The sequence below is a fragment of the Anticarsia gemmatalis genome, chromosome 13 (genome assembly GCF_050436995.1).
Source record: "Anticarsia gemmatalis isolate Benzon Research Colony breed Stoneville strain chromosome 13, ilAntGemm2 primary, whole genome shotgun sequence".
NCBI classification, from domain to species: domain Eukaryota; kingdom Metazoa; phylum Arthropoda; class Insecta; order Lepidoptera; family Erebidae; genus Anticarsia; species Anticarsia gemmatalis.
The window spans coordinates 5,481,812-5,500,533 of NC_134757.1; the positions used below are offsets into that span (position 1 = coordinate 5,481,812).

At 35.8% G+C, this 18,722-nt stretch overlaps 1 protein-coding gene across 2 annotated transcripts in view; it reads left to right on the forward strand.

Annotated features, from left to right (window-relative positions):
* Gprk1 (G protein-coupled receptor kinase 1) overlaps positions 1–18,722 on the forward strand; it is a 34,546-nt gene that overhangs the window by 6,394 nt on the left and 9,430 nt on the right. For both annotated transcript variants that reach the window (XM_076121529.1, XM_076121530.1), the window contains exons 3-9: positions 3,453–3,526; positions 3,610–3,711; positions 6,609–6,683; positions 6,756–6,817; positions 6,903–7,011; positions 7,713–7,847; positions 16,275–16,440. In XM_076121529.1, the coding sequence (XP_075977644.1) occupies positions 3,453–3,526; positions 3,610–3,711; positions 6,609–6,683; positions 6,756–6,817; positions 6,903–7,011; positions 7,713–7,847; positions 16,275–16,440 (723 nt within the window). The remainder of the gene's footprint in view (positions 1–3,452; positions 3,527–3,609; positions 3,712–6,608; positions 6,684–6,755; positions 6,818–6,902; positions 7,012–7,712; positions 7,848–16,274; positions 16,441–18,722) is intronic.

Here is an 18,722-nt window from a genome sequence, read left to right on the forward strand (position 1 = left end):
TTAAATGTTTATAACGAAAAAAATCTAAAATTTTAGACACTTTAAGAAGATGCACGTGAAAGGCTGGCCACACTTTCCCGATATTGTCTCTACAAATTATATTCGCTACGAGGAAATTGCTTTGTAAGCTTGTTAAAATAGCCTCATTGGATCAGTTAAAGGTTCACACTACATCTTATCAACACGACACGTGTCTTGTCTTCGTGTTGCATTCAATTACCTCCTCACACACGACAATATTGTATTAAACTACAAGGAGCTCTAAAGAAATATGATAAATTCATTGGTCTCGTCTAAATATATCTTATTTTGCAATAAATATTACATGCTCATTGCTCATTATATTTTAGGTGGGCGTGTCAAAAACTTATGTTTAGGTCAAATAGATTCGTCTTCGCAAAAGTTTTGAAAGCTAAGGTTATTAGGGGTTACGTTTACTGAGATAGAGCACGGGGATAACACAAAAGTATCCTTATCTGGCCTATATATCAGTGACCCCGCAGCGGATCAAAAGACAATACCATTGAGAGGCATTCCTGAAAGCCTGGAAAGTAGATAGGCTACAGGCATCGTTGCGCTTTGAATTTATTCACCTAGAAAATAAAGTTGATTGTCCTGGAAAAGCATTTCAGCTCTCCGGACTTGTTTACTGTTCATGTTTCACGTTTATATGACGCGAATAGAAACATAGTTCTGTTTGTCACGTTATAACGACCGCTGTAATTTTTATGTATGACACTGAGCAATTTGTAGTTGTTAGCTGTTGTACTTGTGTACGTACAGTTCATTGGTGTGTTCCGTTTTTTCGGGGGCGTCAATGAAACCCGCCCTCGTAGATCGGATTGTGATTTATGGTGTCGACTGGCTCATGACCGGAATTAATGTTATGACGCTATATCTTTGCGAGCACAGTTGCCGTGCCGAGTTTCTGCTTAATGAATACACTGAGTAAAAGTGGATATTATAGATTAAGATGAATGTTAGAAAATAAATTTATTTAGTTCTAAGTAGGTATGCAATTTTGTATTTTGTGAAAAACCTATTAATCAGTTATTTTTTCTTATGTCGTTGTTTAGAAGATCTAGCCCCACTTGAAGATAATTTAAGAAAATACTAGAACAATATGTTTCTTCATCTTTTTTTTTTATTATAACTAAGACGCAACCCTTCCACAACGCAAATCCTTGTACTAGAAAAGGTTTTCTTCAACATTTTTTGCTTTAAATTGCTGTAATTTCAATGATAGTCTTGATACTCGGCCGAGAGGGCGATATTGCAACCGAGGCTCCCGGGAACAAGTTGCAAACGCAATTTACGGTGGCCCCACTTCCACTTGCAGTAAATAACTTTATCGGATGCCCTGGACTGGACATTGTAGGGGTGCGCGACGCTCGTGCCTTTATGGCCAATATTTCTTTAAATTTTATATCTAGTTGAGGATACTTATACTTTTCTTCTTTGAAAATGTAGAAACGAAATTGGTCTTGCGCTTCAAGCTATTAGTAAGCTGTCACAGGTATATGTACATGTTATTTTTGTTCCGTTATTGTAAGTCTTCGTACGGGCTCTTTTTCTTTTACGAATTGCGCTTTTCTTTCAATAGACATGTTTAGATGTGGTGCCCTATAATTTTGGCTGAGTTCTCTTGCAGGGGTCCAAAACAAAACATAATATACTTGTATTTTTTTTAAATAAAATATGGTTAGTTTTTCCTCAAAGGCGACGCAAAATATGCTGTACACATTTGACCGGAAAATCTATAATCTAATCGCTGTGCCTGAACGCAGGTAACCGTGTCAACCGTATGACACCCTGGTGTTAACAAACTATGTATCAGTTAATTATCCAGACCCGTTTATAACAGGATGTTATAAAGGAAAAAACCTAAATCAATTATATTTTATACTTTTATTAGCATAATATCACGCGTCGGTTATTACGCTCGAACGATCATATTGTAAATACATTAAATTTTTCACCATTTACAATATATCCACGTAGACGCGAGTCTATTGTCATATACCGGGCACTTTAGCCAACTCCGGGATAGTAGTCTTGAGTATATTCTAACATGAACTGAAAAATCCCAATAATATTTTGCCAAACCTGGCAATCGGAACTGAGTTCTTGTTCCTCTACTGCTCAATAAATAGAGGCAATCATGGAGGAAGATTGTCTTCAATGTCAGATACAAAAATGTAGAAAATACTATAGAGCGGTTTAATATATACTTGTTTATACGTATAGTAAAAAAAGCTTGTAAAAATTTATTTCTTTAATGATATATTGTTGCCTACGTGCATCACTTTATCAAAACCTGAACTTTTAGTCACATTGTGTGTTTCGATTAAACTAACTCAATCTTGGAGTGCTTAGGTAGTGTAACTAAAAGCAAATTTAGTCTACTAGAGTAGTTGTAAATATTGGTACAACCCGGAAGCGTTCACTGTTGATCAAAGACTTCATTGATAAACCGCCACGGCGAAAGCTTCTTAGGGAAATTTGCCAAAACAAGCGCGCCGCTTGGCACGCCCAAATATGATTTTGGTAACATGTACATGTACTCAGGTGGGGTGAATATTGTCAAATACCGTGTGTGTAAACCTTTTCTTTCACAAAGTGATGGTACATGGTTATTACTATGAATATAGGAAAATGGATCACACCACGCCTTGAAAACTAAAAAGGGGTTACGCTACCAATTTGTAAGTGAGTTGAGTACAAATAAAGAAGACGGATCGGTTTAAGTCATCTTGACGGATTTTAAATCACAAATTGTTCGTCATACATGTTTAATACTTACCTGATTTATATCAAGAACCTTTTCTAACCTTTTAAAAGTTTTAAATTTATTTATACTTCCATACAAAATTGTGTAAAATGTTATATTCAATTAATAACAAAGGAAGTAGTGCCTAAGAAAATGATAATCACCTGTTCATTTCTTCAAACTTATTCTGATCACCATCTGTCTTGAAGCATGTTGATTGTGCCATAATCTCTCTAGGGAGAGGTCTATATTCAGCTGTGGACTGTCACTGCGCGTTGATTGATTAAAATGTTCTTGTCTCGCGCATTGTCTAAATCATTTCCTGAATATCAACAGAAGACAATAAATAATTCAAAGTTTCAAGCCATGTTTATAGATCGTCATATTTTAGACATCTAACTCTTGACTGTGTAATCAGTTGTTAGTGCTATTACGTAGCGTCTAAAATGTTTATAAATATTGATCAATGATCATTATCGAATAGGAATGGAACATAATAACTGTGATAGCACTTGACGCAAAACCTAAACTGATGCCGTAGGTTAGCAGTGATTACGCACGCTCGGCTTTTGTCTCAAATTTAAGATGACACATTTGTTGTCATTTATTACACACGCGTTTTCTATTGAACGTTTTTTTTGTTATGTATTTTAAATGATTAATAATGTTTTTCTTGTTTCAGGTTATTTATTATTTAAGGAATTTTGTGAACAGACGTCAGAAGAACCAGTGCCACAATTAAAATTTTATGAAGAGGTAAATTATACGCGATTGTTTGAATTTCAATTTATTTTGAACATGTGAATTTAGTTATTATATTCAAACTTTTTTTTCAACAGATTAAATTATATGAAAAGCAAGAATGCGTAGAAGAGAGGAAGCGAATCGCGAGAGATATTTACGACAATTTTATTATGAAAGAACTACTAGCACATTCACATGTAAGTTAGCGGTAACTGTGTATTTTGCCCTGATATCATCTAGTTACGCAATATTCACCCCGGCGACCGACATAAAGATTAGCTGTATTATTAATCTCAGTAAACCCGCAAGGATAATGAGCATTTTGATACGTAGCTTTAAACTGATGTAAAAGTACAGGTATTCTAGTACATGAACAGGTTTATTCAGGAGGTACGACAGCCGCCCAGCGACCGGTCGTTTTTAATTCTTGGGATTATCTCCGTTATTCTAGGAGATTTGCACTGAACATTGCTTGCAAAAGCATCGTTATAAAACCACTGAGGAAAGTCTAACATTTGCTTTGTTGTTTGTACTGAAAACTAGTCACATGGGCTTAACTATCTATGATCTGAATGATAATAAATCGATAGATTAATTCTTCCTCGGTTGTATGATTCTTTTATGAAATACTTAAAATAATGCTTCATTTAAGTTAGAAAGTTCCGTGAGCATGAAAATATGAACATTGTAATTAGTACAAAACAGACAGATAGAAGCATAATAATAACTGAGTACGTTTCACAAAAACCCACATTGATTTCATTCCCTCTACCTGCTCTTTGTAAAGTCGCGCCACGATGCCGACACGAGCCCTCTTTGAGTTCGAAACATATTTCAATTATGTAAAAGCTTTAAATCTAATGAAATGTGTGACTACAAAGTGATACTATCTACGTGGGCTTCTCACCGATGCCGCGATGTGGCCGTGGTTTTGCTTTTCAAATAGTTTGTTATCTAACATCGCGATTTATTCGCAACTTGGAAGGTTCAGTACAGTTGCTGGCCAAGGCAACAACTCTCTTATTGGAGCTTGTTGCCAAAAGTCGCATATGGCGCTGATGTTTTTCGAGAATGTTAGTTTCACATTTTTGCTGCCGAACTTTCAGATGAATCGTGGTGTACAAGGGTTGCAAATGAAAAACTGGTATAACCATTGAGTCGCGTGAAGTTTCACTCTATAGACAAAGTTATGGACGGCTATTTCCTTTGCAGCTAGCTTTTCTCTTTAGTTGAAGGTTACAATTCAAAAAGTGTACGTAGTTAGTATAGAAATTGCGAAACAAGAGGTCGTAAGCGTTGTATCCGGCTAGAACGACTGTTGTTTGTATAATGAGCCTCGTTAGTGGAGTGTTGGCTAGCTGCCCGCCAACACCGCGTGAACCTTCGATAACAATAAATAGCTTTACGTCGGACACTAGTTAGTTGAAATTCAACCCTTCAAAATATGTTTACATTTTCTTTGATTTTCATTGGATAGAATTTAACAAAAAAGTAAAATTTCAACTTATCATTTTTTTATTCACTACTCTTTATCTTGTACTAGCTGACCCGCGCAACTTCGCTTGCGTCACTTAAGAGAATCAGTCCAGATTTTCCCCTTTTTTGTAACATTTTTCGTTGCTACTGTGCTCCTAATAACTGTAGCGTGATGTTATATAGCCTATAGCCTTCCTCGATAATTGGGCTATCTAACACTGAAAGAATTTTTCAAATCGGAGCAGTAATTCCTGAGATTAGCGCGTTCAAGCAAACAAACTCTTCAGCTTTATAATATTAGTATAGATTAGCTGCCAACTTCACAGGAAAAGTCGAAATTTCTCAAATCAAAACGTGAGTCACGGATTGTGCTCGCGTGTTTTCCTAAAAATTACTTTGTACCTAGAACATGGGTTTCAGACTTTAGTGATCAAATAACATTCTGAGTCATTTAACCGTACCATAAAATACATTTAGCATTTGAAGTGTGATTGATAAATCAAAACTTTCGCATGTGATCTCGGGTCAGATAAAGGTAAACGGTTTCAACTATTTACTCAAAAGTATAAAGTCGCTTGGTGTGTGACTGTAAACAATATCTTGCAATGTCACTCCAAGTTCAGAAGTATCGTACAAAAGAAAAAAAAGCTAGACTAGATTGTTGCTATTATCGAAGATCGCATTCTCTCTGCGGGTGACAATAAAAACAACAACGTGGATGAGCACTGCTGTCTGTATTGATTTCTAATCAAACTTGTTGAGAAATACACACAATTGCTTCAGGTTTTGCCGGGGCTCATCATTTCACCAGTGTATTACTGCTACTTATAAGTGGATAAGGAAAAACTGAATGAAACAGTTACTCGATTTATTTTTCTAATTCCACCACAGATTTATATCATTTTACTGTAGTTTACCTCTGTTGGTCACATGCGTCCCCCTAATCAGCGCATTGCTATCCATTTATAAATATTTCAGGAGCAAAATAATATATTTCTACATTCTAATAGATATATTGGCTTGACGTCTAAAAGTTTCATGTCAGAATATTTATTCTGTAATTTATAATCCAACATGTCGGGTGACTTTACCTACGCTCCAGAACTTTTTAGACTCACAAGTTTACTAAAGATTTTTCTCGTTCGTTCATACAGCTGGTACTAGTTATTGAGCGTGTTTGAGGAAAACTTGCCAGCCAGTAATAATGTTGTGACGGTGGCAGCGACAAGTTTTAAAACTTTTTCCTTCATACGACATATAGGTTTTCATCTTTTATGATCTCCTAGTCCTCGTCTCGTAGATGCACTGATTCATTATTTATACAGTTGAGCAACTCTCATGTGAAACTTCAACAAAGTGGCAATTTTATTTTTAAATAGAACCTGTACTTTGTAATTGAATATACCTAGGAGAATATTTATAATGCTCGTATACGGTAGTCTAGTATTCTGTGACGCAATTATTCTATTCTCAATGTAACCGTTACATTCGCGGCTGAAACCGAAAATTCTTTTATTGTAAGAGAAGTCTAATTTTTAATGTATCTTATCTATTTTAAGCGAACCTCGATATCGTATTTGTTTATAACAGATGTAAATCAAACATGTGTTTATTTCAGGATTATTCTAAAGAGTGCGTATCGCATGTACAAAAATATTTAATGAAGCATGAAGTGCCACCAAATCTATTTGAGGTAAGTTATTGAGATAAAAGTTGACTTTAAATGCAGTGGTATACAGATTACTTATTCATAAACATTTTTTAGCCCTACATTGAAGAGATCTTCCAGCATCTACGAGGAGAGCCATTCAAAAATTTCTTAGAAAGGTAAAAGCAACATTAATCGATTTTGTATGAATATATTATATTAATAAGTTTGACAGTCTTTTTAACGTGACGTTATTTGTTACAGTGACAAATACACAAGATTTTGTCAATGGAAAAACCTAGAATTAAACATACAACTTACAATGAATGACTTCAGCGTGCATCGTATCATCGGACGAGGCGGTTTCGGCGAGGTAACATCATTGGAATTAGTTAGGAAAATACGCAAAGTACCAAGTTTGTTACGCAAGTCTCCGCGTAAGATCCAAACCTAATATCATTAGCATTCTGAGCTTGCACCACGGACGTGTTTACTATATTCATATTCATCTCAGAGAACGGAAAGCCGCTACGTAGGTGTAATAAAGCCGTCCTGTTCCCCCACTGGAATAGTGATGGATTTTAACGCTTGTATAATAGTTACCCATAAGTGGTGTAACGTGATCACTTCGCCATCTTGTAAATGTTTCACAAAACACCTTATTTTGACACCGAATGCGCGTTGACATCATTTTACTTACTTTGTATTTGTAAACCCAGTTATGAATACTTGAATAGAGATCAGTATCAGACGGTTGTGCCCGCTGTTTTGTTCCGAAGAATGTAATTCTTATATTTCTATAAGAAACGAAGAGCATTTTCAACATTCTTTTTCTGGTATTGTTTGTGTGCACGAGAAAATAAACATTTATCTTTTGCAAATAAATATTCTGGATTGCAAAACTCGCCGTAACTTAAAGTTGGACAGAAAATGCGCTGGGTACATTTTACAACGTACGATGATGTAAGTGAACATAACCTTTTAGGAGTATCAACAGCAGATAAAATTTGGCAACAGCACGTTATGCTCGGTAGATAAAATTAAATACCTTATTTACATGTATGTTGTATACAGGTGTACGGGTGTCGGAAGGCGGATACAGGGAAAATGTACGCGATGAAGTGCCTCGACAAGAAGCGTATAAAAATGAAGCAAGGGGAGACGCTCGCGCTGAACGAGAGGATTATGCTCTCGCTAGTCAGTACCGGGGTGAGTGGTTTATTACATTTGTATTTGTTTATGACTTTGTCGCCCTTCGCGTTATTGCGCGGTTGTATTGTGTATGATGTTCGCTGATGTTTCAAATTTAATTATTTGTGTCAGGTTATATACTCCGCTGTTAAAGTTCTAGATTGCAGTGTAAATCTTAAATTCTGTATGAGTTCTAAAGTTTGCCCTGATATTGATTGCGAGAAACTAGAGTGGAATCGAGGAGTTTTCAAGAAACTTAAATAGCTTTTAATAGCTACTGCAGGAGTTCAAAAAAGTAGAAGTGGAGTACGCGGACGATGCCCAGTCGGGTGTTTGTTTTTCAAACTTGGCCGGCGCACTAAAACGAGATAAGCGCTCCGACTTGAATATACATGCGATGGTTTTCCAGTCTCCGTTATATTGAATAGAAAAATGCATCTACTAGCTATTGTTAGCCGAGCGTATAGGTATAAAGATATGACCATCAAAGAATCGTTAAAATAAACCCAGCTGCTTCTATGAATAGCTCGGACAAAAATAGCTGTGTTAAAAGCGATTACCTATTTTTATATAAAACCTTTATCCTAATAGGTTAGTAGAATGGAATTATAATTTTTTTTATGATTTAATGCCATGATAATATAGGTATGACGATGGCACAATCTATTTCAAACCATCCATTGGATTTTCTTTGACCACAACATAATATTATGCGTATTAATCGATTAGAAAGTGCGGCAAATGATCGTAGTGCGTAATTCATACGCTATCTGTGGGTTAAACTACGTCTTTAGATTCAATAATGTCTTATCTCGGCTATATGTAAATCTACTAAGGTATGATAATGATAAACAGTAACTGAACTAAGTCTTGCACATTCAATATCTATTGGTTATTAATTAATTCTTATCGAACGCTAACATTCTTACTTAATTTAGTCAATATCAAATAAATATTTGTGAATGATCAAATATCACGAAAAGTTACAACGATAGTTACAAGTAGCAAACAACATTTTCGTTGTTTGAAAAAGTATGCAAGGATCGTAAGCAACTGGCGTCACATGTCTCAATGCTAACTATGCTTTGTAGTTACGTATATGACACCCGTGATTGTCAAAGTTACAATTTACCAGGCATAAACTATGTTCCTGAAAATTTAGAGCTGTAATACATCATACAAAACTGCAAGAGGAAGCCATTTGTGCTATAATAGTTGTCGAAAACAGTTTTAAAACTCACTAATGTTATTGATAGGGTGTCTGAAGTTGGCAACTGACTCCGTCTATATAATATCGCATGCTCGGACTGCTATATCGTTATTTTCTCACGGAGACTTAAGTGATTGTTTGTGTGTAATCGATGCCCGGTGCATCTGAGAAAATGTTAACAATGTTTACGTTCAAATTTTACTTCACATGGAGATTATTTTTTATGCGTTTTTAATTACTTACTGCTAAACTGTTCGCTAGAGATTGCTGAGGAGTTAGAGTAAGAAGCTGTGTTTTAAAATGAACGGCGTTGCATTACTTTTTCTATATTTAGGCTCCCTTTTTTATTGTATGGTTACTAACCCCCGGTTTCTGAGTACATTTAGCGGTAGTTTATCTATAATATAATAGCGTTTTTTTCTCTATGAGTATTAACTCTATTGAATAGATAAACTCCCGCTAAAATTGCCTCAGAAACCGGGGGTAAATCATGTATCATCCCTGAACGTTGCGTATACAAGTGTGCTCGTATTTCGAACTGTTCAGTTCACATCACGAAGCTTTGTCAGCAGTAATTTAACTTGGTGGGTTTCCAAATTAAACTGAATTTAATATCCGCTCGTTAACGTCGGTACCCGCCCACGTTTCATGCAAAGATACTTCCGAGTTCCGCCTATTGCGATCCCTCCACAAAAATCTCGCAAACCTTATATTATTATATCGATTTTAATTAATTTTAGGGATCGCATCCACCGGGTTACTTCACAAGAAATGCTTTATTATTGCTCCTTCTAGTCCAAAGTATGATACGTCAGGAATTTATTCATTGTTATAAAACGGAACTTCGTACTGCGAGACGAACTTAGACCTTTGCAATGCGAGTGTGAAATCAATAAATATCTCTCTGTATAACTATATAATATGTATAACGCGTTTAAATCTCTCATTGATAGAGTTTTCCCTGCCTAACGGACACTACAGTCTCCTTTCATTCAGATATGAGAATTTGAATTTTCTCTAAGGAAAAATCTCCAAATTTACCTGCTGATCGAAGAACTTAAAGTCTTTTGAGAATGTAGGGTCGATGTTCTTGTTAGTAATAAGATTCGCGAAAGCGCATTATAATACGTTTATAACGTTAGCGCTTTCGTAAATCTTATTATGATATGATATCATAACACATTTCGTTCTATGCTTACAGCATCGATGTATTCGAACATTCAATGATTCAGATTTTTCTATTGATCTTAGCTATCGTTGATGTTATATCAATAGCATGTATAATGGTGTTGTTTGTTTCTATGAAGATGGTAAGCGAGATTTGGATCGTTGGTTTTAATGAAATCACCGGCGCGCGTCGCTCATTCTATAATTCTATTCGTAGGGCATTGTAAAGTCAGTGTAGGTTCTTTGACACTGAATACAAATATATTATTCCAAATATTCGATTATTTCGGTGTGGTGAAATAAATTATTCAAACGCTACAACTGTGTGTAATGGAACACGCTTGATTGTTGTACTGTTTTGTTTACATCAATATTATTAAAGGATGTTTTGTCCTTGATGTTCCCTTCCCTCTCCTCTTCCACCTTTATCTGCAAGTTCTATGCGAGACAAAATCTTTAGAATAGGAGACGGGTCTGATGTGTCCCGTCCTCTCTTTCCGGGTCTGTTGTACCGTCACTCTTACTTTATTCATACGAAATGTTTCAGATAGGAATTGTTCAGTCCTACTTCAATTTCGCAACTGACTATACTCCGCTGTTAAGGCCAGCAAAATAGTAATCATCGTTCTTGAAAAAAATATTGACTTAACATTTTAACGTATTAATGATTTGGACAAATAGGCTTTTAGCTAACTCGTGGATGATTCTCATGCGTTAGTACACAGTCACACCACGTTGTTAATGCACAAACAATAAGTACTGTACAAATATTTCGTCATTGCTTGTTGTATTTATATAGATTAATGACGTCATAAATACTTGATCTACATGTTGATTTATTATTGGATTTACGTTATCAATGTCAGCTGTTATAAGGGTTCATTAAGCTGGTTTTATATTATAAGTAGATGAGTCTGTCTGCCAATCGTATGACGTATCCAATAAAATGAATGGAGCCAAACCTTGATTGCGCAAAAATAGCAAACAATATACTTATTTTAAATGTCCCTAAGTGAGTACAACCTCCAAAGTTACCAAATCGACGCATGTTGTAGACAAATATAAGAAAGTATTATTTTTCTCACATCCGTGCCGGATATTCAATAAAAAGCAAAACTTTTTTAAGATATCGTTAAATGTTACGGGACCATCGGCGGATGTAGTAAACTCGGCCCTGGCCGATTTTAGTATAATCTACGTCACTGAATTATAGTAACCCGTGTGTCCTAGACAAAATTTATGATATGAAGATAAAATATGATAACTAAACAATCACGTTGCCTTCAGCCAACTCTAGCAAAGTTACATTTCAAAGAAAATTACAAATTAGTAATTCGTACAACTTTCTCACGTAAATTAAATAGAGTATCACACGTGGTAGCAATACGAAAAAAGCTGGAACATTTAATGATGATGATATCATCCATGCAAAACAGTAGCTAATACGTTTAAAAATACTTGGAGCAGGTGAAACTGAGCGTCTTGTTTACCTCAATAAATCTAACACATATGCTACTATTCCTACTTACGTTTAACTATCTAATGATTGCAATTGTCTTATCGTATAAAGTTACACTTACGATATGAAGGTAGGTACTGTTTTGCCGCTTTCTATTGATATCGTTACTAAATCTGTCATCTTATCATACCAAATGTATTTTACTTGTGTGTTAATCTAGATAACATTAGTATTTTCGATTCTTGATCGAATCTTAATTGTTACGTATGTTAATTATCTCCGCTCCCCGCTTTTTCACCATTGTTGCAATTTCCCTTTCTTCGGATGAGTCTAAATATCTTATTCGTTGTATTCAATAGTAAGTGTTCCAATTGAGTATAGCAAGGAAATACTCGATTAAATGATCGTTAAAGTCTAAATTATTTGAAGTAGATTTTAACTGGGCAATATTTTTTGGAATCTATCCAATAGATATGCGATTTGAAACGAACTTACATTCCTTTTATAATGTTGTACAAAAGCTATGTTACTTGGCAGACAGTCTTCGACTTACCTCTCATATTTCTCCACACGCTTAAACGGCCTCGTCTTTTGTTGCGTGGTGCTTTTCTAAGGAAATGCTTTTTCACATGACATTCTAGGGCAACTTTCTCGTGCAACTTGTATTTCAATGCATGAGACCATTCTGAGCTGCCATTGTGAATCGAGTTGCACGTGAAGAAATAAACCGCGTGATATGAAATCTAAGTATGAGATCTAGTTTATAAAATTTGCCATATAAAAATTACTTAGTTTAGTAATTTTAGTTAATTACTATAAAACAGAAAGGCAAGGCCATTGTCATACGCCCAAAACGTTTCACTAGTTGCCGGGTAATATAAAAGAGTAAGTTGGTTACCTACGGGGAAAAGTTTCAAAATCCTAGCAGTTGGCTCCTGAAAATTTCCTTACATAAGAACCCTATTACGTGGACTTACGCTCAACAACAGCGCTAATACCACAAGGCAGTCTCCTAATAAGATTTACACTGTTAGATAATACTGTAGATTAGTAATGATCGAAGGCTGAAAATCCGATTAATTACCTACATTATACTCATTACTCGTGCTAGTTACTGAATCAGTCTTCTGAAATAGCTCGCAAACATAACAAGAAATAATCTAACTGTATAATAGTTAGTTATGCAAATTATGTTAATTTTACTTTACTGCCACGGAATACATTACAAACAAGCACGACACACAATTATATTGCAAAGTACACATTGTTATTTGAAGTAACCGCCGGTTATCAGGAGCTGGCCTTAGTGAAATTGAACATGCCTCGTGTAGTCCAACTTTGTATATAGTAAATGACTTTTCCCGAGCAGAGACAGTCGTAAAGCGGACAACCAACGTCCGTAATAAATATATATTATGTGTGGAGTCGATATGAGCGCTTCACTCTCGAAGAGAACTGTTTCGAACGTCTCGAATAAAATAAGTTAAGGACGGAGACGCTTTGCGCAAACTCCGTTGGAAGTAGAAGTACCTTGCTGTACCCATCATATCTATACTCACGATAATTTACTTTGAATGTAGATACTCGTACATCTCACCCCGCCACACTTTGCGAGACCCCTCTAATTTTTAATTCAGCTAGTGTGCCAGACTTCTCTAAAAATATTTTCGTTTAGAATAAATGTGCTTCTATGGTACAAATTCTCGGTACTGGTATTTTTCGGGATTCGTGACAGAGTTGCTGATATGTGTCCTGAGAATATGCAATGATTACTTCATTTTTTTATTTTATTGCTACTTAGCCTTAAGTAGAGCTATCATCATTCATCGTTGATATCCGATTGCTCTTATCGATTGCAAGCTGCTTTGATTCGGTGCAATACAGCTGTGGCATACCTACTATATGTGATATAGTATCGGGGACATAAACGATATCCAGCCAATTGGACTGAAACGAATTGGATCGCCCTCAATTTGTCGTCGTAGTACAATCCGCTTCCGCTGCATTTTGTTTCGCTGTTTCAACACGACCATTAGTATTTTCCATTTTATATTCTGACACTTATACGTGTACATTTGTAACACAAACAGTACTGAATACATACACCTTATGTAACACGTGTACAATTTTATTCTTCGTGACCTAAAAGGCTTCCTCCAAAGTTTAACAAGGCCGCCGGTTTCCGAAGCAAAGTTTATATAAAACGAGAAACTGTCAGTCGTTTTGTTACAACATTTATATGTAGTCAACTTTCGACATGAATTTTCTTTTACTGTGACCTTGTTTTAAAACTTTATGCTATGCGGTAATAAAACGTTTTTTTATTTTATTTTATGTTTACGAGTAAGCAAACCCGATTTTATAGAGACAGTCCGGTGTGATGACATCTATATTCGATTATACGCCCAGCCCGGGCATTGGTTCTTAAATTTTTATGAATGGATAAAAAATTACATTGCAGTAACCGATAATGATTTAATTGCTTTATTATTCAGCAGTTTATACGCAGATGTGACTAAAACAAACAAAATTAAATGGTAGGTTTGTTTAATTTTTCAGGCGTGTGGAATATTGTTTATAGCTACAAGAGTAAGGGCATCGTTCTTTAATGTATTCATTTATATCGCGTACATCACATGTTCCGCGAAGCCAATGAATGTTACTGAATCGAACGGTGGCGTTCGCGTGGAAAAGGCGGTACGCTGTAAAGGCTTTCTCATCCGTTCACTCAGATAGGTATAATGATTGTAATTTGAACACGAATTTTTATAGAAGTTGGTATTAGTTTATCGTTTATGAGCGTTCGTCTGGTGAATTGTGATGGCAGGTCGGCGCCGCTCCGTCTGCCGACTCACATGGCGACGGGAGCTTGCTTATCGTTACATGGACACAAAACGCCTCGTCTCGCTCTGTTACTAAATACTTACTAACAACCACTTGACCGTTATCAGTTTTTCTGTATTCCTGGAACTTGACCAGAAAGGTCCAACTTTTTTGGTACTGTTCCAGATCGTTTAAATCGTAATGTTTCTGATGACACCACGCTCAATATATGATTCACATTACGAGTGGGCTTACAGACAAATCACAGTGGTTTTCCCCGTTTCATATTTGCTGCAAAAATGTGTTTAGTCTTGAAAATTAATCGATAGAATTTCTACTCCGGTCTCTCGTCTACAGAAACGGGTAAACAAAGGAGTGCATTGAATGCTTTGTGCACAGTTAAATATTTCCGTCTGCCATAATATAGTGGCATTTCAACTGAGGTTTATTGCTTTTAATGCTATTTTACATTCCGTGCCCGTAATGCTCAAGTTATATTTGTCACCCTAGCCTTCATTCGATTTGCCAATTTCCTATTCGAGTTTACGTCTCCCGGTTGGTAAATATAAAAATAAACGTGATGAAGTGACTTCACGATTGTTTTGGAACTACTTCCATGGGGATTTACGTGTAACGCGACGGAAAATCGTTTGAAGTAGGTACCTATTATTCATTTTTTAAATGTATAAGTACATAGTACAAAATATGCCTGCAGATATCACGCACGCAATCAACGTTAAATTTTTAAGCAGATGCTATTGCGACTCATGCTTGCACATAATATTATTATCATATGAATTAATTTAACATGCAACTAGTATCTTCAAAGTCTAAAGATACCAAAACATCTATATTTTCAATAGGCAATGCATAAAATCCATTACGACCTATTATACGACTTAGATTGCAGCAACACACATAGTTCAGTACGTATTGCATATTCCTTTAATAAATTATGTGCAGTACAGAAATATGTTCCTTCCAGTTACGACTGAGTAAGCACCTAGTGTCGCCTGGCGACTACATTAGTATAAACTTTATTTATTACCAGCTTTTGTTTACTGTCGCCTTCGTGCACTAGTAGAAAATGTTTTATGTCGTACTGGTATCCCGTTTTGTAATAGAAGCTGAGTAAAACAAACATTTTTGTAGAAGAAAGAAGACGGACAAGAAAAATGCTTATTTTGTTAAATTCACACTTATTATAGAAGAGTTATGTTAAGAAAAACAATGAACTTAAAAATAATATCAATATAATAAAATTCGGGATCATCATCATGACCAATAGGCAAAATATGCCAAGAAAACTGTAAACAAAACTATTACTGGCATAAAAAACTATTTTACTACTGAAGGCAAAGGGTTTTATTATAAGCAAAGAGCTCAGTATTTACCAACTTTGTGCATTCCGTTTCTTCCGTCTTGTATTAAAATCATAAAGAAAAAGTGCAGTAAAATAGTACTGTTTCTTTAGATTTGCATTTATAGCGGGAAGTGCCGAGGTACCATAATACCTTTGGATACGGTTTGAAATTAAATTTGTATTAATTGCGCTTGGCCAGTATGGTGGACTCGAGGTAAATTCCTCCCCCGTTTAGAAGGAGACCCACAGGAGTGGGACAGTAATAAGTTAAAATCTAGAGAACAGACGGATGCATTTATAGTATTCGCTATAAACTATTGACTATATCAAAGTTTTTTAGGAAAATTAAACAACGGTGCCACGTCATTACGTTTGACATAATTTTCCTCAACCTCGAATTAAATTTTCCCATTTTTTGTTCAGGTGGATTGTCCGTTCATCGTGTGCATGACGTATGCATTCCACACGCCGGACAAGCTGTGCTTCATACTGGACCTGATGAACGGAGGTGACCTCCACTACCATCTGTCTCAGCATGGCGTCTTCAACGAGGCCGAGATGAAGTTCTACGCTGCCGAAGTCATATTAGGTAATGGATTAAACTCAACTAGTTTTCAGTGTTTTTATCGACGAATGCCTGGTGGTCATTATATTTTTAAATTCGTACTTCATGTTGTTACGAGTATTGGTTGTAAAAAGGAGAATTGAAAATATAAAAGTTACATAAATTACCGCCCTTACTTATCAATAAGAAATGGCCATTGAATGTTGTAATTTTCACCTTTACAGTCGAATGAAAACGGTAACTCTTATAGTCGTATATCTTATAGATATACTAGTTGTTGCACTTCCTTAGTACTGTATTACTTACGTATTGTACACGTAGACACTACAAAGTGGTATCCATTAGAGGAGAATTAAAACAGATCTCTCAGATTGCTTGTAACAGACGTAACAGTCCCAATGCAGGATACTCGTTGTTCAGCTCGTGATTAAGTGCTACGTTTGAGGCGGAAGCTCCACGGAAATCCCGCACACTACACGAGCTCAACCATTTTAATTCTATTAGCCAACTACGTAGCTTAAAAGATCTTACATACCCAGTACTAGACACCCATTACTGCAAACGGATAGCTGCAGTACATCTATGTATTTTTCTTCAAACGTATATGGCTAGGTTATTTACTTTGAATGGTTCTCGGTTTCATATGAGAGGTCACACGGCTCGACCCCGTATGTTACAGGAATCCAAATCACTGTGAGAACTTCTAAGAACGGATCCGACTGTAACCTTAACTTAACCGAACTACTGAGTGGCTGAATCACATTGATGGAGGAAATCCTTGATAGTAAATGCTTAGTTACTCATCACTAGTTCTAAAATAGTATTCAATTCTGGTAAAATGTCGGTAATGTCCCTCTCCTTTCAACGAAAAGAAGCTGAGTCTTACAAGATTATACTTTAAATATAAATAAATCAAAAATCCAATAATGATTTCGTTCGAGACACTAATGAACATATTATCACGTCATATGTAAATTATATTGATGTACATCGTGATTGGATCCCGAAGGCCACCCAAGTGAATCCACCGGCCGAAGCTACTTGTTAATATGATTATTGCAGCAGTATATCATAGTGAGTCATGCATACAATTACCTATATGTAATCTGTGCATTATCGTGGCGTAATTTTAGACATGGAAATGTTAAAGACATCAGATATAAATATATTGGGTAATGGGTAGTGAATGTCTGATAAGATTGTATTGATTGCGATATATTATGCTCACTGGTGGATTCACTAAGTGGAGGCACTTTGATTTGTTATCGGTGATAGTGGAAGTAGCAGTTGAGAGAAAATCCTGATTTTTGTTTAGATGGAATTCTGTCTGTTTTACCCACATTCTGGGAAATTTGATCTAAAAAACCCGACATCGTCGTTCTTAAAATGAAACTTTTATATCCTGTTATTTTCGTTAATACTGGAAACTGTAAAAAAACGTTTTTCCCTGCGCTTATTATCATTCTTGTTGTCATCATTCAATGAATGATCAGTACAACACGTGTAAATGGCTCGTATAGTATGCTATATAGTCATTAAAATGACAGACACGAATATAGTACTGACATGTCATTCTCAACATGCTCGTAAAGAATCAGAGCGTTAGACAATAACAATTGCACGTGTCATAGATGTTTATTTGTAGAAAAATACAAGCTTGGAGTACATTTTATGCTATGATAATTACTGCTGCAGAGGGTAAAATCAAGATCTTTAATTTAATTAACTTCTTCCCTACCATTATTTTACTATCGCGCGACGGCGTTATTTATAATGTAAAGGTGTGTGCCCAATATATTTTATTATGTCACTCACTGAAACGAATCATCTTTTATACCGACATGACTGGTGATAGGACCCAACGGATTCTATTCAAAGCTGATTCTATGCGCAGGTCTTCGACATTAAAGGATCACCCTAACTTCCTGGAAATCTTTTGAGTTTCTTGACAAAAAACTTCCCAATATTTTTTCACATTTATGGAGTTTTGAGCACATCACCCACCATTGCTTTGCTGTAAAGGCAAAAAAAATTAATTTTAACGACAATAGGTAAGTAGAAGCGTCATTGACTTACCACCAAGTCATGGCCAAGGCAGGTCGATACACTACACCGTGAACCCACTTCCAGTACAGTCTTTATTATTTCGTAAGGTCATTGGTATTTATTCCAAAATGTATGTCGCATACTAATATAAATTACATACGTATTTTAAAAAGCAAATAAAGTTAATGAAAAAGCGGCAGTAGCCCTATGTTGGAAGCTTCGCACTTCGCGGTCTTTTGTTTCTTGTCAGTAGGGTAGTA